This window comes from Poecilia reticulata, chromosome 11 (genome assembly GCF_904066995.2).
Source record: "Poecilia reticulata chromosome 11, P_reticulata-male-v2, whole genome shotgun sequence".
Taxonomy (NCBI): Eukaryota; Metazoa; Chordata; class Actinopteri; order Cyprinodontiformes; family Poeciliidae; genus Poecilia; species Poecilia reticulata.
In genome coordinates this window covers 10,519,151-10,542,449 of record NC_088840.1, presented here as the reverse complement: position 1 = coordinate 10,542,449, position 23,299 = coordinate 10,519,151, and the positions used below count along the sequence as shown (strand labels likewise).

The window sequence follows — 23,299 nt, the reverse complement described above, 5'->3', positions numbered from 1 at the left end:
GCAGATTACCTTCAGAAATAACATTATTATTAAACAGTATCACCTAATTATTGTGGATTTCACCAAGGTGGCATTGATACAAAGAGAAAATGTAAACCAATGACATGTTTTGCATGTGATTTGCCTAAGGTTTTGTATGGAGCATAGTGAAAATGTGGAGGAAGGTGCTCTGCTCAGATGTGACCAAATATGAACTTTTTAGCTAGCATTCAAAACTAGCACTGCGTCTCCATAGTGTAACATGGTGTTGGCAATGTCATGCTGTGGGATGCTTTTCTTCAGCAGGGAGTTTATGGAAAGATGGATGGAGCTCAAAAGGGAAATGGAGGCCAGCGGTTTTGCTTTCAGTCAGAGAGCAACAGTAAACGCAAAACCGGAGCGTCAGTGGGATGATTTAAATCAAAGCTTATTAATGTTTTAGAATGGCCCAGTTAAAGTCCAGACATGAATCTTACTGAAAATCTGTGAGAAGACTTGAAAATTAATGTTCACAGACTCTCTCCGTTAAATCTGTTTGAAGCTGGATATATTTTTAGACGTGTGAAGCTGCTAGAGAAATCCCGAAAGATTTGCAGCTGTAAGTACAGCAAAAGATTGTATTGACTCAGGAAGACCAAATACAAATGCACCACACTCCTCATGCTTTTTAGTGGGAAGAAAAAATCCTTCTATCTCACGACTATGCCCTAGTTTGTCGGTCTTTTATGTATATCACCAAAAGAACATGTTAAACTTTAAAAAGAAAAGGGGAAGAAGGAAAAAAAATATAATTTCTAGGGGTGTGAATTCTTCTTCAAGGTGCTGTTGAATAAGAAGTACAGCAACGAACACACACAGAGAGAGTGAGACCACACACAGGCTCAACACTGTGTTCCTACCAGCAACCAGGTTGGCTCATTCGCTCTCGCACAAAACGCTTTATGGCACTCAGTCAACGGAGTAAGTTTTATCTACCGGCAGGCAGGCAGGTCATTTATATGGTAAACTCCCTGATGCCACCTGAGCTGCTTAAGATGGGCAGACTATATTTTAGGATAAAGGCAGCTGCTATGAATTGAACGCGTCTGTGTGTGATTGTGAATGGGTATGTGTCCGCCTCCCTCCCTTCCCTTTTTATCTGTGATATAGAGACCACGAGAAGTAAAGGATTCCTGGAGGATTATCTGATTGTTTGTGGAGATTGAGAGACCTCATTCCCAGCAAAGGGATTATTTGTGTATATATATATATGAGTGTGTGTGTTTGGAAGAGGCAGATAGAGGAATCTCTGTGTCAGCCCATGACATTGAGGAAACCCACGGTTAAATCCATGCTTTAATTCAATTTGGCTTTCATTAATGGCATTATTTTTTTTTCCCTGCCAGTCTGACTTGATGACTGTTAGGCTGCAAGGGAAAACAAATATCTCCTCACAGGCGCCCTTGTGAAATATGTGAGAGACGTCTGTTTATGAAGCTACATTGTGTCCTCAGAATGAGCCACTTTGTGCTCTGGATGAGGAGGGAAACAGTGAGCTTTCCCAACTCGACCTTTGACACCCGAGTGATGAAACAATGCGGCCAATGAGTCTGGAGTCTGTCTTCGTTTTTATTAGCCTTGATTCCAAGCAATGCTTGAGCTGAGAAATATGTCTGTGTGACTAAGCCTCATCCTCTCACACCGGGTCACGGCGACCCTGTGGTGCACCAGGGGAGGACGAGGAGAAATTTGTTGAATGGTTCAGGCATTTGCCCCGTGGGTCACACACGGACGGTTTTCTTTATTTGTCGGGGGCCGTCGCATCATATGACCCGAAACCAACAGGCTAATTCTCCTCAACAGCCTTATTGCTCTGTGATCGCCAATCTGCTCGGCCATCACTGCGGGAGCCCGGAGGCTTAGGTCACAATAGCTCCACACAGAACCAGGCCAAGTACGTACAACAGTTTAAAGAAACGGGGAAACATGTTTAAAGAGAGAAGACGTATCATTTTTACAAGCCTTAATAATACTCGAGACAAAGAAAGTTTTGTCCCTCCCTACTTTCCTTTTCACTTTACTATACAGTTTCTTAGCAATCAGTTATTTTTGAAGAGTTGTGGAAGTAAATGATGATTAAAAAAATATCCTAAAATATGATACAAAATTTAAATCAGTGGCACACAATTTTAAACTTATTCATTTTATGCAAATGAGCAGGATCAAGGTGTGCAGAAGATGACTTGAATATTAAAGGGAGGATCAGAATTGGGAAGAAATTAGATTTGAGTGAATTTGAATGTGAATTTGGCATGATGGTTGAAGCCAGATGAGTTGGACTGAAACTGCTCATCTCTTGGGATTTTCACACACAATCGTCTCTCAGGTTTACAGAAAATGGGCCAAATAAAGTGTCAACATCCAGTGTGGGGTATTTGTCTGGAGAAAAATGCTTTGTTGGCATCAGAGCAGCATAAGCAGTCTGGTTTGAGATGATACCAAGGTAGCTAAAATCAGCATGTCAGAAACCTCGATGCAGGCAACAGCAGTAGAAGACCACAATGGCTGCTGTAAGCTAGGAACAGCAAACTTGAGCTTTTTTAATGAGGAAAAGTTGCATTTTAGCCTCATCTGACCAGACGTTAATTCATAGTTTTAGTTCATTTAGCATAATCCAAATATTTATGTTTGTAACAGTAGGGCAAAAAAAACTAAACAAAAAAAAAGCTTTCCCTTGGCAAGCCTCCCAAACAACCAGGAGACATCTCAATGGAATCTAGTGGTTGCTATGGAAACTTGGTGACCAGTTTTCTTTATAGTTGAGTTATTTTCTCTTACCAACCTTTACATCCTGTTCACTGTGAGTTGTCAAGATCAACTCGAAAACGTTCTAGTCTTGTTTGCCACAGTTGCAGATGCTAACATTTGAATTGGTGCTTCAAGACTCACAACGATAAGGGGGTATCTGTCTCACTTTAACATCCGATCTTTTCTTTTACCCTGAAAAGGTGAGACATGGACTTCAGTGCTACATCACATGAAGACAGGCTGAACAACTTAAAACAATAGAGATACATTTTCAAAAACGTTACATTTGTTTCACCAGAGTTGTTAGAGGAGCTACGCTAAGTTTCATTTACCACGGAAGTCGGAACGCTGAGCTGGAAAAAGACGTCATTCCCGAGTCAACGGCATTCCAACATTAGTCTGAGAAGTCTGGATTCCAATATGGCGACACCCTGGTAGCCGTTGTTCTGTAGCACCTCCTCTTGGTTTAGCGTCCTCAGTTTACATGGAGCTTTGATTTTAGACGCTCTCTTATAAGTATAAAACATGTTTCCACCACAACTTACTATTGTTGATGCAAAGGAGCTGTCATATTGGATTGCAAAGTTGGCATCGGGTGGGAGGGGTGGGGGTGTTCCACTGCATTTTCTCCAACTTGAAAGTCGGATTTTTCGAAAGCCAACAACAAATGGAAAGCATCATAAACAATTGGATCAAATGCAACCTTCTTAAAGCAATTCTCTGAACATGCCCCACCCACCTGAGATAAATATACTCAATACATTCTATAAATTAATGACATTGCATGAATAAATAATCAAATAAATCATTTATTTAAATCTTAAACATCTGCAAAATGTGGACTGTATCTGGAATGGTATCGTAAAAATTGAAGCAATGGCAATATTTAAGAAGGAAAAAAGCACATTTTATATTTATATATATATATGTGTGTGTGTGTGTGTGTGTGTGTGTGTGTGTGTGTGTGTGTGTGTGTGTGTATTAAAAATCTGTTTAAGGAAAAGAAAACAAACATTTAATTCAGAAATATGATGCTGAAAAGTTTTTGTCAGATATATTTTTCCTCGCCAACTTTTTCACCAATTTAAAAAAAAAAAAAAATAAATCCTTGCACGTTTTTGTGCGTCTCTTTGAGGCCACCGTACTAAGCTACGTACTAGGATCGTCATTAGCTCAGTGGCTGCACCAGTTGGTTACTCTGACATGTCAGCAGGAATGCTCAGTATTAACTCAAACAGCCAGGTGTGACTTTTTTATCCAAGACTCCTGAGCTTCAAGGCTGCGCTCGAATAATGAGCAGCAGGAACAAAGAGACAGGAAAACTTGAATAGGAAAGGAGGACGCGGAAAAGAGTGACGGAGGAAATAAAAGAGCGGTGGAAAAACATCAAGGAGGTGTATCAGAAGAACAGCTCATGAAAAACCAAAGCAGCAGCGAGCCGGAGTTTGGAGTTGGGGGGAGGATAAAGGGAGGGGGGCGAGGAGAAGTCGAGAGAGAGAGAGAGAGAGAGAGAGAGAGAGAGGTGTGAGGATGAGCGAGTGGGAGTCAGGACTCGGTGTATGTGTGAGGAAGGAAGTTAAGTGTGATGCAGTGTGACTGACGCCCGTGTCTGGAAGCAACGAGGAGCTGAACTCTGCTGATGACTTTCTTCTGTCCTGCAGAGACAGAGACCCACTCAGCTCATTAAAACCTATAACAAGTATCAAATGCTCAGTCCCGTGTGTGTATGTGTTGGTGTGTCTGGTTGCAGGGCTTTTGTGTGCCACAGGGAGACTTTATTTAGAACAGATGTATGTGTGCGTGTGTGTGTGTGTGTGTGTGTGTGTGTGTGTGTGTGTGTGTGTGTGTGTGTGTGTGTGTGTGTGTGTGTGTGTGTGTGTATGTGAGGTTTAATGCTTCGATTCTAAGAGTATTTGTCTGCGAATGTGATCCCCATAAAAAAAAAATCATATGATCGATGTCTCCTTCGTCCACAAACAGTGATGTATTCCTTCCACCTTTTAATGATATATATCCATGCTGCTGGGATATGTGTGATGAATTTGGCACTGCACAGATCCATCAGTCTTAGACAGCTGCATTGCCTGACACACTTTTCAAGGCGAGCGCTTGCACGTCAACGATTTTTTTTTTTCCCTTAAAGGCTGTCAATCTGACATAGTTCAAGTCATATTTGTGCAGGATTTTTCACAGGGCGTCAATCTTATTGGCACCAAGCCTTGAGATAATGCCATCAAGGACAGCGGAGTGTTGCTGTGTGTCAAAAGCGAGCCAGGTTGGAATTTCGCAGCCTCACAAGTACATCGTCGCTGCGTGCGCTTTAAGCTTCACGCCATGTTTTCTCACCTTGCCTCCTGCTTCTACTTGCCAGTCACTTTTTGTGAACCTGACGCTGGTCTCTGGGAAAATTCTCAGACCTCTTTTCGAGAAGGATCGGTAAATCAGTGATAAACTTTTAGAGATGCGCTGATCAAGCTTTTCCTGGTTCACACCATTTTTTGGGGTTTTCTTAGATGTCTGACCTCACAATTCCAATTAACTGGTTCAAGACAAAAACACATAAAAGTAAAAATGCAACATTTTGTTGGTCTTCTCCAGTAAGCAGGTTTTTGTACAGTTTTGAGCTGCTGAAACTGAGTTCTAATTCCTGTTTATGGACTGTGACATAAGGCAGTGGCAGCCTCTTCACAGAAGGTTCTAAAAAGACTAACAAATAGAAAAAGTTAAGAAATTTTATGTACATTAAAAAAACATTAAAGAAAGTGAGCCATGACTTTTATGTGGTGTAAACTAAACCTGAGTCTGAATTCTATTGTAGCATAGCACATTACTATGACTGTTATGATTTTTCTTTTTCTTTATCTACTAAATTATTCCCTACTACTGGGACTAACCAGTTTTGGTTTAGTTGGAAAATATTCAGTCTCTTTAAAAAAAAAAAGAAAAAGAAAAAGAGAGAGAAATTGATTATGGAGTTAACATTTAAAATTGTCTCCAGTATCATACATTAGCATGTTAGCAGCATTATTGTAATGCTAGAAGGCTAGCTAGAGGGTTAGCATTAGCTTTCTGAAACTGTAGTCTCTGTCAACATAAGTATGTAAACTCATATTTTCAAAAGGCTGCCAACATTTCCCAAATCCTGTATTTTCCCTTATGACAGGGGATGGAAGCTTCAAAGCAAAAAAAGAGCAACTTTGCTGAACCCTAACTCTCTCTCACTCTCACAGCCTGATCTGACAGCAAGCCTGTCTCGACATGTCATAGAAGCTGGCTTTCTATTGTATTTCTTGGTAAATCTCTGCTTTTCTTCACTTGATTTTGTGTTAAACACCTCACTGTTATTGAAAATACCTACGTTTAAGTCTGCTCCTCTCGGTAACCGCGCCCCCGTACCAACGAGTGTCATTGACGGCCTGACCTGAAGGTGATAACGTGCGGTGCGTTATCTGATGGAAAAAGATTGGATATTTGAGTTTCCAACCAGCTGGCCACCAGTCAAGGCAGATAACCCTAGAATAACCACTGTTTCTCTCCATAAAAGCACAAACATGTTCTTTGATATATGTCAAAATAAACAAATTACAAGATTATCATCTATGCATGAAAGCAAACGTCCCAGGTCTGTATCAGATTTTTCTTAAATAAAAAAATGGAGTGCATCAAAGTACAGATTGTTGGTCAATGCATTTATAGACTGAAAGCAGTGGGAGTTCTTGGTGCGTTTACTAAAAAAAAAAATCCCATTTGTCAGCATTTGGTTTGCCAACTCTAGCATCACTATAAACTAGTAGCTTTTGTCCGCATTCCCAAACCAGCATGGAATCTCCTGGCTGCTGGGAAGTTGATTATTTTATAGATACTGTTTTGGCCCGCTCCCTTTCGTAAAACCTCTGCAAGTCATTAGAAGGCTATTTGAATAAATGTGAACCTCCAGCAAGCACGGGGATAAGCCTTGAGGGGTGCTGTAAGTAGTAAATCTGCCTGCATCACCTAGCAGGCTTAGTGGAAACTCTGCTTCCTCATGCATACGGACTAGACGGACAAAAAAAAAAGGTTCATACACACACAGCAGAGATAATGTCCTCCACTTGCATTAGGAAAGCTCAACGTTTGTACGGCAGAAGGGGAATTAATAATTTCCTTTGAAGTCAGCTCCTGGAACACCTCGTAAAAACGTCCGGTTCAAAAAACGAGGCGTGTGACTGATGTGGTCAGAGCGGTTGCTGGGGGACCGAAATAGAAGATCAGGGATCAACAGCTGAACAGCCGCTCAGATTCTCTCTGGGTCCGTCTGACAATGCCGCCTCGAATATGTTCTCTCTCTCATAAAACCCCTACGGACTCCCCCGACGTTTTAAAGCCTCAAAACCACATCGCCACCTCCAGCGTGGTTAAACGCACACATAGTTTGTACAGTGTGCTAATACCGTCTTCCCCTGGCCTCCACAGCTGGCTCTATAAAACCAGCTTTCCTGCCCTGAGCCATTCCCATGCTCCTATTGTGGAGTAGGGATTGCAGCCTCCCTTTTTTTTTTTTTTTTTCAAATCCCACAGTGGCAGACAGTATAAATGAAGTCGCTTCCAAGCCTTAAGCGCAGCGCATAACACCCTAATAACTTTCTGGATGTCTCGGCTGAATTAGCTCGGGCTGCGTCTCGTCGGTGGGTGAGTGCCAGCCGAGCAGAGCTAATGACAGCTAATGACTGTTTACAGTGACAGGATCGTTGTTATCCCCCCTCGCCCACCACCACCACCTTCTATATCCCACCCCCAGCTCTACAACTCCACAACTCCACCCTCATCTCCAGCTGTTATTATTATTATTATTACCACTCCACTGCTTTTGATAAGTCTCCACAGACACCCGTTTAAGTGCTGGCTTGATGAAAAGCTCTCTCAGTTCCAAGCGTTTATGCCAAAATGATGTTTTTCTTCTTCTTCTTCTCACTTTAAGTGAGATGGGAGTCAGGAAAGTGTGTGCTCACGTGCAAGTATCCTAACGCTCCTGCCAGCTTCTCGTGTGCGTGTGTGTCTGAGTGAACACGCCAGATGATGGAGAACAAATTGAAAATGAGATGGCTTGCAGAACCCACCGCCCAGCTGCCCGCCGCCCCCTCCGCTCAATCTATGCTTGGATGTGTGTCCATGCGGTTGGTGTGTGTCTGTTTAATTTATTCAGGTTATTTTCTCATCTCCAGACCCATGCAAATGAGACTGAGTAGAAGAGGATGACAAATGTCGAGATGGAAACAGACAGCCCCATTTCTGTGTTTTCCCCGCAACACCTTCTTCCCTTTTTTGTTGCTGGCTTGTTTTTCCACTTGGTTTCTGTTGTTTACGTCCTCGCAAACACCTGGAACCCCATTTATTGAAAAATCCCACTTTTGATTTGAGAACATTGATTCGGATCCTTCTCAGGAGATAATTAAAAACAAAAAATGATTCCTAATTTGTGCTTTTACTTTTTGAGATGATCGGACTGTCTAGGAACTTTTCATTGGTAATCCATGACTTCATGTTTTTCTAGGATCTAAATATTAGGTGTTATCAGTGACTCTCTTTAAAATTGAAGATGCAAAAGGATTAAAGTTAAGTAGACATCCACTGATTTGAAATAACTTCTTGCATTAACTTGACCATACCAGCAAATGAAATCATCTTTAATTGAGTCACTTCTGACCAGATGTAAGCAGATTATTCTGTTTTTTTTTTCTTTATTAGCTACCCTGCATTGGCAGAGCAGAATGGAGGCATTTGTTTTCCTCTTCCTATCTATCATGTCCTTCCATGCTACTCTTTCAAAACATAGAAGGAGATTTTATAATTCCACCATGTATCTAAGGGTTAACTGAGGAAAATGTGAGTCCATCTCTTAAAAAAATTAAAGCTGAAGCAGAACTGGACTCTGCAAAAAAATGGCCCAAAGCTTGCCAGAGAATCCACTAATAACTAAAAAGCTGTAAAATTGTATCTCCTAGCTTAGTTAAAGTCTAGCTCTTGTATCAAGATGGTGATTGATCATGGCTGAAAGTGTGGAAAGAGGACAAACCTTCCTCAAACTGATGTAAAAGCTACAAGAAATCTTAATTTGTCGAGGCTAGTTAGCATGATTTCCTGACTTCATCTGAAAACACAAATTTGCTAAAGTCTTCTGTTTAATGAGTAGAGTAAGTTCCTTTTTTTTGTTTCCAGAGCTAAAAAAGAAAGACTACACATAAATATGTGAACATTTCTTCAGTTTTACTAATAGTCTCATGTTTACAAGTGGTTTGGCTAATTGTTGCTGTGTTTTAATGCTCATCAGTGTTGGATTGTGTTGTTGGAAGAACTTCCAGTATGAAGACTGAAGTAAAAGCTCTGCATGTGTGCAGTTTAAGTCTTTACAAGCAGAGAATGCTGGAGCACCACAGCCAGGAGCCTGGTGTAGATTCATTATTTTAAATAAGTTTGGTAAATTTGAAGACTTTTGGGATATTTTTTTTTCCTTTCCTTAAATGGCAACTGGTTGTCAAAAAAGCCTTTTCTGTTCTACCATCACAGAAGTCAACATGTTCCATTTACTGCACATTAGGGGGACTTTAACTGAGCTTTTTGCCAGCAAGCCACCCCAGTTGAATTTGGAATAAAACAAATAAAGAATTAGTGGAAAAGCTCTTAATGGCCACTGTTATGTACAGAGGAGGTTGTGTGAGGCTGTGCGCCTGCATGGCATCTTAAACTTTTTGAAACACCGGCTTTCAGGCAGAAATGAACACAGAAATTATTCATTACAAGCAAAACACGTGGAATCCAGAAAGTTTGTGCGGCAAGTGTGCCAGCGCAGATTTTAATAAAAGTAAACATTTCTAAAAATTAGCACTTTTCCTCACCGAACAGAATTTTTAATAACGGTCTAATTTTAATGTTAATCTAAATACCTATGTGAGATTACGCTTCTGCGACAAAAGAGGAATTAATTTGAAGGCTTTCAACACATCTTTAGAAAAGGTGCCAACAAATTTCCGAGCGTCTGATGTGCTCCGTTTAAAGCTCACTACTGTACAAAAAGCCTTAATCATCGCAATGCTCTGACCTCAGGAGGGACCCTCTCACCGACGTCGGCGAATTCGCTGCGACGGTTTGTTTCCATGCGATAAGCTTCCCCCTAACCATTTCCACTAAGCTGAACAGGTTTTCCCTCCATTATGTCTGGTAATAACGGACCAGGTCTGCACTCACAATTGCTTGCTGATACCACACACGTAAACAAACAAGCAGGGTGATAGCATTGTCTCCTGGCCTTTCTGTAGGATGGTGTCTGTTCGTGTCGGCGTGAACGTATTAAACCCCGCTCTGCATTAATATGGATGGGAGAATGTTCATATGAATCTCTGCAAGCCACTGTGTTTTCCAAAAGCCAGACGGCCGGTGACAGTGAGGACACAGGCTCATAGCTCTGGTGTAATTGGTTTCAGATTTAGCGTGAAGATGCCATGTGTTGTTGTTCAGTGGGAATTATCATAATGAAACGTGCTCTCTCTTTGTTCCTTTATGCCTTTTGGCCCTTTTTTCTTCTTCTTCTTCCCTCCTCCTACTCTCTGTTCCAGCTTTTTTTTTTCTTGCCTCATCTTTTGTAAGTGTCCCCATAATTGTTTTGACCATGCATATTTCCCATTAACCCTACTTGTCTAACCCTGTTGTTCCCCACCACCCGCCCCACCCCCAAACTCTCCTCCCTCGACCCGTTCTCCCTGCAGAGGTGTCGGTGTCATCTGTGCTCTGCCTGTCGTCGGTCAGAGAGCTGCCGGTTCAGGTCAGGGAACTGTACGCCCAGGGCTTTGTCCTTGTGGCGGTCCACCCCTTCGTCCATCCCTGCGGCCCTCGTCACGCTCACATCCAGCGCCAGCTCCACCGGGCCGTGTTGGTGCGCGAGACACAAAGGTGAGAAGATCAAACGCACCCTCGTTTTGGTTGAGGTTGTTTTTTTATCCCTCCCAGCATCATTACCACCTCTGCTTAAGAAAGTGGTTTGAACTGTAAATATCACCACTGAGGTCTGATTAAGATAAATGAGATGATTAGCTTGCAGCCAGATTTAGCTAACAATTAGAGGGTGCCTGCTGGTGCGACTTCATTGTTTTGACACAAGAGCCAACAGAGACTCATTATCACAAGCCTCCTCACCTTCTTTTGTTAATGTAAAATTAATCGTGGGCGATTCAGCCTCTTAAAGTGGCTGGGTTTAGTCCCCTATCCCAATTCTTTCACTTTTTGTTTTGTGTTGTACACAAGTGATAGCTACACTATATAGTACATGTGTCAAACTAAAGGCCCGGGGGCCAAATCCGGCCCGCCATAACTTTTAGTGTGGTCCTCTAGAACCTAGACTACAACCTTTAAGATAGCAGTTGTATGTATAAGTATTATATCAATCAAATTAAAGCAGTTTTCATTTGCATACTACCAAATTACCTCAGTGTGAAAATATGTTTTATATTATTTACCTATAAGAAGCAGTGGCGTGCTGAAAAACTTGCACAATTTTTTTTTAAAAGGTGCATTTTGTGCGGATGTATTCAATTGAAGTTTTTTTTTCTTCTAAAAATTAATCTAGCCTAGATTAAAAATAAAAGTGCATAGAGGTAGAAAGATCTGCACAGGAAGTTGGGGTCTGAAGGTGTCAGGAACGGCTCTTGTTTCGGCGAGATGGAGGCAGGCTTCTGATAATAGTGAATTCAATAATGAAAAGACTGAGAAAAGTAGATGAGGAATCGCAGGTGGAACACAAACTCACTTGGAATTTTATAGAAAAACTCAAGGGCACGGGGTTGATTGCTTGCTGCAAAACAGGTGAGACTGATTAACTGACTGCAGCTGCGGGGAAAGGAAAGGAGCTAGAGATAACAGAGGGGATTGGCTGGGAAATGATACTGGATGAATATAGAAGGAAACCCAGTTGATTCGAACAAAAACAAAAAAAATGTTTACAGTTAAAATGTTCAATTGAGGAAAAAACGAGACAATGTGACCAAAATTGTTCGGGGAGGTTTCTAATGATAATGGAATTTCTCGATGGTATTGGCTGTATTGTACACACTCCTTTATTTCCATAGGTCTGGACTGATTAATAGAAGCTTTTTCTTCCAAAGAAAAAAAAAAATCATATGTTGGCTAAAATCCCTCAAACCCTTATGGAAGGATGATGAAACTAAACTTGAAATTTTAGACCGCAATTCTGAAAGTTGCAAATCTAGCACTGCACAGTACCTGAAAAAACACCATAACCAGAGTAAAAGCATGACAGTGGTAGTATGATGTTCTGGGAAAATAACCCCAGAACATAATGGGAGGCGCTGAAGTAAAGACTGAATGTCTTTACTTAGATTCTAAGCCTGAATCTAAGGCTTAGATAATCTAAAGAAAGTAAAAGAACTCTGTATTATCGTAATGCATATTAATGCATTACAATAATGCATTAATATGCATTAATGCATTATTAATGCATTAATATTGTAATGCATTAATCCAAGTCTTGGCTGATTTCCACTTGGTGGGAATCAGCCAGTTTGCTTTGGCAGATTCAGTACAAACCTGGTTGTACTGAATCAACCAATAGCAGCACTTCAGCATTCGCAGCATTTCAGCCTGCTACAAACAGATGAGAACACACAACTAGGATTGTGTGTTCCCTAGTTGGCATGCTAGCCTTTCTGGGATTTCATTTTCAAATTCATATTGAAGTCCTTTTTTACATGTTTTTTATGTCTCTTAAAGGAAATATATGCATATATGCATCATTTCTTGTTCTCTCAGATCAGTGGATCAGATGCTCTTGATCATCCTAAAACACAATTTAAGTCGGAATGACAGAGTTGTTGCTGCTACAAGTACAAAACTATGGAACACCTTGGCACTCCAGATCAGTCAGACTCAATTTATTGATGTCTTTGAATCTAATTTGGGAACTTATTTTGACTTCTTGTTTTTGGTATCTCTATTATGCTACTGGGTTTTATTACAATGGAATTTTACATCGTTTTAATGTCGTAATTTAAGAGTGCGACCATTTTCTCTTAACTGTTTTACTTGTAATGATTCCAAAACTATGACGTCTAGATTACTTGCATTGATTTCCTTGCATGCAAACTCTTCTAAATGTCTGTATTGTGTTTTAACAAATCTTTTATGTTTGATACTCCTTAAACGTGTTGACATTTTCTCCTGTATATTTACTAAAACCTCCTCCAAAAAACAAGTAGGTATAGAAGATGGATAGATGAGTGGATTTACTAAAACAATTTCCTGGTGTTTTCAAAACTTACTTTAAGAACTTACAGTATAAACACCATTCCAAGCATGACAGATGCCGTAATAAAATCTTTAAAAAAAAAAGAAGGCATCCCCGGTGATCAAAATGGCTTTTTATACTTCGGTTTTATGTTGTTTTTGCGATTTTTCCTTTTACAATCAAAGGATTTAATGTGCTTGGTTAACAGCTTTGGACATTACTGTAAATTATGTTAATTTAAGTTGTATGCACACTCAAACACTCAGCGCACAGATAGGTGCCAGGCTGCTCCTCTGATGCCCCTCCTGCCAAGCTGTCCTGCTGCTTCCTGGCACCTGTCACCGTGGAGACGGCTGATTGCATCACCAGAGCTCGCCAGAGGGGAACGGCGCACTGAAAGAGAGTCCATCTCTCCATCCTTTCATCTGTTTCCTTTTAGCGACCATCCCATACACACACACACACACACCTTTTTCCCCCCTCTTTTGTCCTGATTACCCCTCTTTGTCCCCTTTACGCTGCCTTTTATCTCCCCGTCATCACAATCCCTTTCATCAAAAAAATAAAAATGAAAAAGGGGGGAAAAAAAATAAAAAGATAGCTCTACTGTTTCAAATCTAGCTGAGAATGTCACTCACGCCTCAGAGCACAAGATATTACTACGGCCTTCCCACTGACCTCAATCCAAATCTGAAGAGGCGTATCTGAATGCGCCTTTCATGATGGTGCCTTGCAGTGGGAGCAAAAAGGAAATTTGGTTCTTTTTTTCTATCTAATAAGGTTTTTGTGCCCGTGGTAAATGGGTGCTCCCCTTAAATGGAAAATTCCCCTTCCATCAGATTTGACATTACGTTTCGGCTGTGATCATTCTGGGTCAACAAGTGCTCGTGAACATGAGCACGCCTTCCAGAATCTCTAGAGCCAACCCCCCTCCCTTATGAGTGTAATGTTACTGGGTGATGTGCAGTAACTACTACAGGAAGAGAGGAAAATGACGCTAAGGCACTTTTTGGTTTGGTGCATCTTGACATTTTCGGGTAAATAAGACTGTATTTGACCTGAGCTAAATGACATACGACCGTCTTCTTTTCATGTCTCGCCTCCCAGTCCAGAGAAATGCCAGCTGAGGTGGGCGAGAAACCGTCTGGAGACGGAGGTCTGCGTGGCTAGTCAACAGGCTGCTGATCCGGAAGCCATCCAGAACTATGTTAAGAAGGTCAGTTCAAAGACGATTCATTTGGTTTTACGTTGTTTTCCTGTATTATGATAGTGATAAAAAACATTTCTGAAACTTCAAGCTATATCGAATAGTATATGGTTATTCCACCAAAGATTGATTTCTGAACTCTTCCTGAGTTAAAACATTAGTGTTGTTGTTTCTAAATGAGTATGAACTTGTTTTCTTTACATTAGATGAGATCTGAAAGCTCTGCATCTTATTCATTATTTTGACCATTTCTACTTTCCTGCAAATAAATGCTAAACTTTTGCTTGGAATTCCAGAGACATGTTGTTAGTTCATAGAATAAAAGAACAATGTTCATTTTCAGTCAATCATTTTAAGTGGTCTCTTAATTTTTCCCAGAGCTGTATGTGCCGCTGCTATCGAGTCTGTGTAAGTGCTATTGAAATGTAACTTATTAATGGAATTTCAATGACTTGCTAACCTCTCGATGCCGAATGCCTGGAGTGGCTCGAGTTGATGACAGCCTGACCTCATGTCTAATTAACTCATCTGATAATTATTTGGAAAATTTAGGTCAAGTAAAAATCATAGCGCAATGAACTTTCATCGCCACGTGGTCTCAAGATTCCTGAGTATATGAGAGAATATAGAAAGTTAAACAAGACAGTTGCATCTTGGCTAAAGTAAATAGTTCCTCATTAAAATATTCTCACATACTGGTGTTTTTATGTCTGGGGAAAAAAAGCAAAAATTTGCCTTTTTATGCATTAAATAAAATATATAGGCATAAAAGAAACTGAGCAAGGACAGAATAGCATAACTTGGGACTGACTTCAGTGTGTTGAAGCTGGTAAATAAATAAATGGTTGGACTACTTGAAAAGGGAGATAAAACACCATGTAGGTAAAGTGTCATTATTGGAGCAAGTAAAGTTTTGACAATGCCTTGAGTCATAACTAATTTCTTTAAATTTAGCTTTCGAAGAGATGGTTTTTTTATTTATAAATTTTTTTCATTAACAGTGACGATGTACAAGGTTTTTGAGACATTGTTTTCCAATCCTTTTACCAGGACATTTTTAGTTTTGCTTTTGGTACATGTTAGCCACTCAACACTGGCCTTTAATTAATTTAAGCGTAAAAAAAGCCTCTTCTCGAGCACATGTACTTTTTTTTGTCACCACACAATTGACACAAAGAATAGATTTCAAATTGCACTTTTAGGTAATTTGTTTCAAGGAACCCTTATCTAAAGACTCAATTAGTTTTTTAACAAAAAAAAGGACAAAAAGCATAAGGGAGATTTTCTATCAGCACCAAGTTGATTATCAAGGAGCTATTTGCAGGGTTTGCAAAAAGTCTTTCTTTTTAGTGGGGGTCGGGGATTATATTGGCAACGAGGACTGGAGGAAAGCTTTTCCCCCCACTCCCAGAAATCCTCAGAGATTGGTAGGTGACGACAAGAACTCCCCCTGAGGTTATTTTAGTCAAAGTTGGTGAGGTAACAGTCCGACTCCAGTCGGCGAGGAGAGCCTTCCGCGACTGGGCCGGGGCGTGGCCGGACGATGGTCACTCTTCTCTGTTCGCGCACAGCATGTACGTGGAGAACGTGGTGCTAAATGACCTGCAAACGACCTGATTATCAGGTCGGTAGGTAGATAGGCCAGTCAAACTGTATTAACAGTTTCATGTTATCATGTTTTTATGTTTTTATGAAACTTTAGTGTAAAACATTTTTTTTGTGATAAATTTGCATTATTTCTGTTTTATTGGTGGCATATCTAAAAACTTGTTTGATGTGGATTTAATTATGAAGAAAGGGACATATTTGTAAAACATTTAGTCCAGCCATGTTAATGAAGTAATTAAGATGTTTAAAAAAAGTTAGAGATAGTGTTACTCTCTGTCACACCATTACAACCTTCCTTTGTTTTTATAACTTATGATGATTTGACCAGCTTGGGCTGAGAGTTTGTTGATCTTTAAACGGTCTGAGTGCCCCCTTGTGGTTTAAATAAATATTATACAATTAAATTAAAAAACTAACAAGAAAAGGTTGGTGTCCTTTCCTTGGCAGCGACTCCTGGCATTCGGCGTGTGGATGTGAGTGTGTCTTTATCAGCACAGACCGAGCTCTGCATAGGTTAGCATGAGGTTATTATTGTTATAAATTTGTGACATTTGCGTTCCTGTGTGTGGCATACAGAGTGTCTGAGTCGTGGTGCTTTTGCCGATGTTTTTTGTGTCCAATACAGTCTGTCTGAGATGGAGATGTAATTATGTATGATAAAAGTATCAGATGTATGAAAAGTTAATTATGAACTTTTAGTTGTGAGGCAGGGTATTGTGAAGGGATATTAAAAATAAACAAGTAAAAAATCTACCAAAGCATGAAGAAATACTTTTTAAGACACCATAAACAAACACAAGTCAGAGTCTTTGGTGCAAACATGTAAAGAAAGTAGGTGTAGCTCAACACTTTTGCACAGTCCCGTGTCTGCTGTTAAACTTCCTCTGCGTCTCCACTCATGAATTCGCCAACAGTCCTACATTGGGAAATGAAAATGTGCTCTGTTGAATAGATTTGCATCTGAACACCCAGCGAGCACAAAGGAAAACCTGATTGGATGGAAATGCACATCACTGAGCATAATGTGATAGGCTCCGGCAGCGTGCCGTGAATAACCAATCAGATCGCAAGCTGCCAGTGAGAGTTTGTGATAAGAACCAAAGCAGATGCAGACACAGAGAAGAGGGTACATGGTTTTTGTGTGAGTGTGTGTGTTTTGAAATCCTATACTTCTGTTTTTCCAGTACTAAGTCAGCCCTGCCCACTCTTAGCATCCCTCTGGACGTAATGATCAGATAAACTAGAGCTGATCTCTGTAAATTGTGTCCGTGGGTGCTGGAGAAAGCAGTTCAGAGTTGCAACCTGCATGCACGGATGAGTGAAATGTCAAAAAGAGTGGGTGATAGGGGAAGATGTGCCTCATTATTGTTCGGCGGTAGTTCTGGAAATCTGATTTTCTCTCCCCTGTTGAGTCCGCCTGAAACTGTCAGCCCAAATATCAACTGACAATTAACCGCTCCAGGTCGGTTGGGAGAGGGTGAGGGGGGGCAGCAAACACACGTGCCACATGAATGTGTACAGATAATGAGGTCCTTTTGTCATTTGAATATTTGATCTTTCCAGTTGATTAGGCGGGCTGTTATTATGAAGAATACCCACCTTGCGTCTGTCAGCCTTTGTTTGTGTGTAAATTAGGCTTTGTTTGTCGGAATAAAAGGAGCCGACGCAGCAAATTCATTTGTGCCGCTGTGAAAAAATGCCCTTTCACACACAGAAAAAAAAACAAAACACAAAACAAACAAAAAAACAATGAATATTCACTATAAGCAAGTGAACAGCCAGACATTATCCAAATAAAAGCAGTGCAATGAACAGGCAAACGCTTCTCTTTGCTACCACCTAAATTTTAGCTGGGTCAGTGGCTACTCCCTGGTCAGAAATTACATGGCCCAGGTAGTGCACCTCCTGCTGGAAAAAGCAGCACTTACTGAGCTTAGCTTTAAAGCCCTCCTTCCGAAGCCGTCCTAACACCACGTCCAACCTCTCAAGATGTTGCTGCACAGAGGATAAAAATATACAGCAAGAGGGACTGGCATTGCTGGTCACCAAAAACTGCCACATCTTGTTTCATAATGGACTTAACTATCCCAGTGTAACCAGTTTTGACAGTTCAATTATTATTACAGGAAATAAAATGGCTTCATATTTAAACAGCTCTTTTTTTTCTAATTATGTTTTAATTCGGTGGCTGGTTTTTTCTTATTGACCGTGGTAGAGCTTCAGTCAGAAAATATGCTTGACATCAGCTGAATTTAAACTGTTGCATTCTGGATACAGAGCATTTGCTGTACCGCATCACCAAAATCCGATCCGAGATTCATCCGTGCTGCAGTGAATCCGTCTCTCTTTACAGATATCTCCCACTTCTTCATCATATCTTGTCTTTATAAAACCTTCAAAACAAAAACGGAAGATTTGGGAGCTATCTTACTTTTGACAGAGTGAAAGAATTACACATAAATAATAGTCTTTACCACCTGTGTAAACTTTGCTGGTGAATGTTATAACACCTAATATAAGTTTTATAATGTATGTTACATAGTTTAATTTCTAATATAGGCTCTTGTGTCAGATAATCTAAGTCAATGTTAGAGAATAATTAATTTTTTTAGATTTACGGAATCTCAGTTAGCCTTCATAGCGGGACTGAACCCCGGTATTACACCAACCACTGTAGCTAATATTAGCTGGTATCTCGCCGGTGGACATAAATATTCCAGTCACAGAATATACACAATAATATGTCCATCTTACTTGTAAAATGTTGTCTGTGGAGCCCTCACATCAATAGTCCACCGATCCGAACAACAATATCCCTCAGTGCTTAGGCATCTTCTGCTGTTTTGATTGAGCAAAATAGGAAGGAGTACCGCTCCAAGATGGCCGCCGTATTTCCTGCGCCGCAGCAGCCAATGCGGGATCTACTCTTATATTATGTTTATGCGCATCACAGCACGACCGGAAAACGTGAGGAGAGGAAACGGAACTGCTGCGTAAACAGCCTTCACCCACTTCAAAACAAGAGCGTGAATATAAACGTCTAATTGAATTCTTAACAGTTGTAACTTCAACACAGATGCTGAATTTTATTGAAATTTTATTCAACTGAAAATTTTGAATATATCCGGAAACAATTATTTAGTGGAGGCAAAGTGAGCTAAATATTTTTCATGTGCTAAATTAAAGACTTGCTTGACTGTTAGCGTGTTAGCAGATGTGTATTAGCACAATGGTAGGCCGTATTCAACAGCTTTAGATACTTCCCAGATGCATTCAATGACTACTTCTGATCAGTAACACTTTTCAGGTCAGGGCCCGTTGAAAAGTTTTTAGGGTGTTCTTTGCTATTTGAGAATATTGTGCATGTAAAGCCAATTAACAGTTGTATTAAATTGTGCTAAATTAACCTGAATAAAATAACTGACTAAATAAAAGCTCTATAAAAAGTGTATGTTGTTTTTCATTTAATTTGTGATCTGTTATGTTTTTTTTAAGAACTCATCTGTTCACCATTAAATTTGACTGATTCTGGAGTCTTGACAGATTTGTTATTTATGAACCATCGCAAATAAAGGAAGAGTCAGCAATTGCTGCCTTCAAAAATAAATGACTGAGTCATTTGAGGAAAAATTGAATTAGATGTCTGATAAATGACCATAAATATTGTTTTTTGTAGACCAGGATTTAAGTGTCCCATTAGGAAATCCTAAGGAATTCCTTTGATCAAAGGGAAATACCAATAACATTTCCATATACCAGATAATCTATTGATTTTGTGTGTGTGTGTGTGTGTGTGTGTGTGTGTATGTGTGTGTGTGTGTGTGTGTGTGTGTGTGTATGCTTTACAGATCCAGGATGTGGCAGAGCAAGGGGTGATGTTCGTGGGCTTTCTCCAACAGCCGGGCGGAGGGCCGTATTTTTTGGGGCACTGGGACCCAGACGAGCTGTCGTCCTTGCATTCGAGCCCGTCGCCAATACACCGGCAGCCTTTCAGCACCAATACGAGCCCAACGGAGCCAAACCCGAATGGCGAAGATGCTGATCTCTGCTGCTGTGAATCGCAAGAGTCGGATTACGGGGCTGTGGAGAGCGTCAAACAGGATCAAAACTCCTCAGCGTCCAGAAAACCAAACTTCAGCCTCCTGAAGCACCCGGTAAACTCTCTTCATAACCCAGAGGAGCTTTGTGATCAAATAATAACCTCACAGATTGGTGCCAAGGACTTCAATAAACCTCATAATCACATCAAACCCGAAGCTCACAACGTGGCAGAAGTCCAGGGCAAACGGTCCGGTCTGAGCTTACCAGAAACAGCAGTCACAACGAGGCTGCCAGAGTGTAGATCACAAGAGACTAAACAGCACTTCACTGCATCCACAGAGAAACATCTTAATGTCTCCAAACAGAGAGAAAGGAGAGTTTCCAGCCCAGACAGCTGGCTCAGCTCTCCAGAGCTGGATCGTGACCATGACAGAAGAAGATCTGACTCAACGCAGACAGATGGGCAAAGACGCGTGACAACACAGAACAACAACCACATCAGGCTGAAGAATTCAGAGAACGACACAGGTCCAAGCTCACCGCCGGCGCAGGCTAGTAAGTAAGCAGAAGGTTGTTATTTTGTTCCCCAATTCGACAGGCCCCATCATCAGGGCTCACTCTCCACTTCATTTTTGCTGATTATTTGTCTGTGCGTCTGGCAGGGATGCAGCTGTTTGCACTGTACAACCACACAGAAGAGCCCGACACGTCCCTGAGGTTCTACTCTCTCCGGGTGCCTCTTCATGTTCAAAAGGAGGCGGAGGCGATCACAGATGTTGATGCAAACTGGCTCGACCACATGACTCAGCACTTTAGCAGCGGGGCGCAGCTCATCGATGGGTTTTTCCACCTCACGGATGACCATGGTTTGTCCTCCATAGTAAAAATGTTTTTGAAACATTAAGTTAGAGGCCAAGCAAAGTCGGCCACAGAAACCAGGGCTTGCTTTATGCTTGGACATTTTTGCATCTCCTTGCACTTTGCTGAAGTGTTTGTACACCTTGAAATTTTCTTTTTTGTCATTTAACGACAACAAATCTATTAGGACTGACCGACTAACACAATTTGGCGAACCAACTGGAAATGGAAGGACAATGAAATCTGAAATACGTTGCGTACTCTTGTATTCAAAAAGTTCAGAAGTTCAGTCTACACTCTGTAGAACCCCCTTTCACTGTAAATACAGCCGCAAGACTATTTTTGGTTCGTCTCTGCCTGCTTTGCACATCTAGAAACAGGCTTTCTGTAGCCATTTCTGTTTGACAAAATAACTCATGCTTAATCAGATTACTTGGCACAAATCAACTTTTAAGTCTTGCAAAAAAATTCCCAGTTGGACTTTCTATCACAGACCACCTGGTTGTATGTTTAAGGTTTTTGTTCTAAAATAGAAATCCCATACCATCTAAGTCTAACCTGAGAATTTGAAAGTCTGACGAGATGAGAAAATCCTCTTAGACACTTAAGATCCCTGCTGCATGATGGATAACATGCACGGGAGGTCGTCACCTCAAAGTCCACGACTCGTCTCACAAGCCGCTGCTCTGCTGCGCACGAGTGAAGCGGGCTCGAACTAAAATGGACGTGGATGAAGAGCGAGAGAATGGAGAGGAGGTCTGAATCACTTACATGTGCCTGTGTTTGTCTGTGACTCTGCTTGTTTCCAGACAGTGGCGTTTCATCTGTGGATAGCGTTTTCATCTTCCAGAGCTCTGCAGAGGAGACCACAGACGCCTCCTATGACGCCATCGTGGTTGAGCAGTGGACTGTTATAGACGTGAGTTTTCAATGTCGTTCCTGTGCCGTTTCGACTTGGGAGGCAACGTTTTTCTATGTCCCGAGAAGATGAGAAGGACAAAAAAAAAAAAAAAGCATCCGGAAGAGTACGCTTGATTCATAAATCTCCCCCTTTTAATGCGCATTTTTGGTCAAAACTTTAAAATCGTCATTTTAAAATGACAGAAATTGCGCGCACAGTTTTGAGTCTGACCTGACATTTCTCAATCTGAATGTGGTAAGAAATATAAATACTGACTCAGCTGTAGAGCATTTGGATAGATGTCCCTTACCCACTTTCTGCAGCCACTGCCAGCCCCTCTGGCTTAGCTCCCTGTGGATACTTAGGGCTGCACCGATAAGTAGGACCCGATTTTCTTAATGTTGGGAGATTGGCAATCAGACAACATATGCATGATAAATCGATATTGTCTTCAGATCTAATCTACCTCTGCCATAGTCTGCAAACCAGTCACGGAAAGAGCTGACTGACTGACCCGCCCACCATGTTACGTCTGCGGTTAACAATCTTCACCCCACTGCTGCCAACTTAGCGACTTTATTTAGCAACGTTTTAGACGAAAAAAATAAATAAATCTGCCAAAATCGAAATCAGCAGGGTTTGGTCCTTTTAAAGATTAGCGATCGGCCAGAAAACTGCAATCGGTGCACAATTATATTTAACTGCTCTTATCTCAAATCATGGAGTCCAACTTTGTAGACAGGGTAATGTAATGTGAGTATTTACATCTTGTACACATTTGAATGATTTTTTTTCCCCCTTCCAGGGCGTTGTGGTGAAGACTGATTACATCCCGCTGCTCCAGTCTTTGGCTCCATATGGATGGAGACTGATGTGTGTGCTGCCAACACCCATTGTCAGAACAAACAGGTAACAAAGCCCTCTGAAATTCTAAGTAAAGACAACACTTGATTCGTTTAAAATATTCACCCTTTCATCCCGCTGACAAATGTCTCCTAAACTTAGCCGGGTCTAATTACGGCTTTGCTCGATTGTTGATTCTTCTCGCCGAACGCCTTGTCGTTCCCGTTCCTTTTGGGAGCAGGACTGACGCTGGAAGTCAGCTATGAAGGACAGATGGCTCCAGATCTGACAAATCCTGATCATATGCTCGTCTCGACATGAAAAAGCTTTTGAAATCTGTTGCCTCTGCGAACAAACAAGCAAAAAAAGAAAACAACAAAAAAAAAAGCTTTTGTTTTTTAACCTGTCACTTTAGAAACCGCAGGCAGCAGAGCCTGGATTTCAGCACACGCGGCTCTAATGCAAGCTCCCTGAATTATAATACGGTGGGTGACGTTCATTAAAAGGCCTCCTCTTCTCTTTTCGCAGTGATGGAAGTTTGTCGACTAAGCAAATCCTTTTCCTTCAGAGACCCATTTTGCAACGCAGGAGAAAAGACTTCAAGGTTCGTCTTCAGTCTTTGCAACAAATCTGTCACTTGTCTCTGTTGCACCTTGAGGGTGAGTGACTTTGTCACAGGAGGTAGTTTAAAAAAAAAAAAAACGTATGTTTCTAAATATGGGATGTACAGCAACTGTAAAACCCACTTAGAAATTGTCTAATAATAGGCAGGTAGTTGGCCTCAAACTGTACAGGAAAGAGGAAT

At 41.0% G+C, this 23,299-nt stretch overlaps 1 protein-coding gene across 3 annotated transcripts in view; it reads left to right on the top strand.

Moving 5' to 3' along the window:
* rftn1a (raftlin, lipid raft linker 1a) overlaps nucleotides 1-23,299 on the top strand; it is a 42,038-nt gene that overhangs the window by 14,025 nt on the left and 4,714 nt on the right. Inside the window, exons 3-10 of one of the 3 annotated variants that reach the window (XM_008421669.3) lie at nucleotides 10,506-10,689; nucleotides 14,144-14,252; nucleotides 19,700-20,005; nucleotides 20,258-20,447; nucleotides 20,555-20,758; nucleotides 21,560-21,669; nucleotides 22,457-22,560; nucleotides 23,023-23,098. In XM_008421669.3, the coding sequence (XP_008419891.2) occupies nucleotides 10,506-10,689; nucleotides 14,144-14,252; nucleotides 19,700-20,005; nucleotides 20,258-20,447; nucleotides 20,555-20,758; nucleotides 21,560-21,669; nucleotides 22,457-22,560; nucleotides 23,023-23,098 (1,283 nt within the window). Of the gene's footprint in view, nucleotides 1-10,505; nucleotides 10,690-14,143; nucleotides 14,253-14,273; nucleotides 19,159-19,699; nucleotides 20,448-20,554; nucleotides 20,759-21,559; nucleotides 21,670-22,456; nucleotides 22,561-23,022; nucleotides 23,099-23,299 lie in introns of those variants that run through there. The other 2 variants (XM_008421668.3, XM_081612225.1) reach the window with 2 other exon arrangements.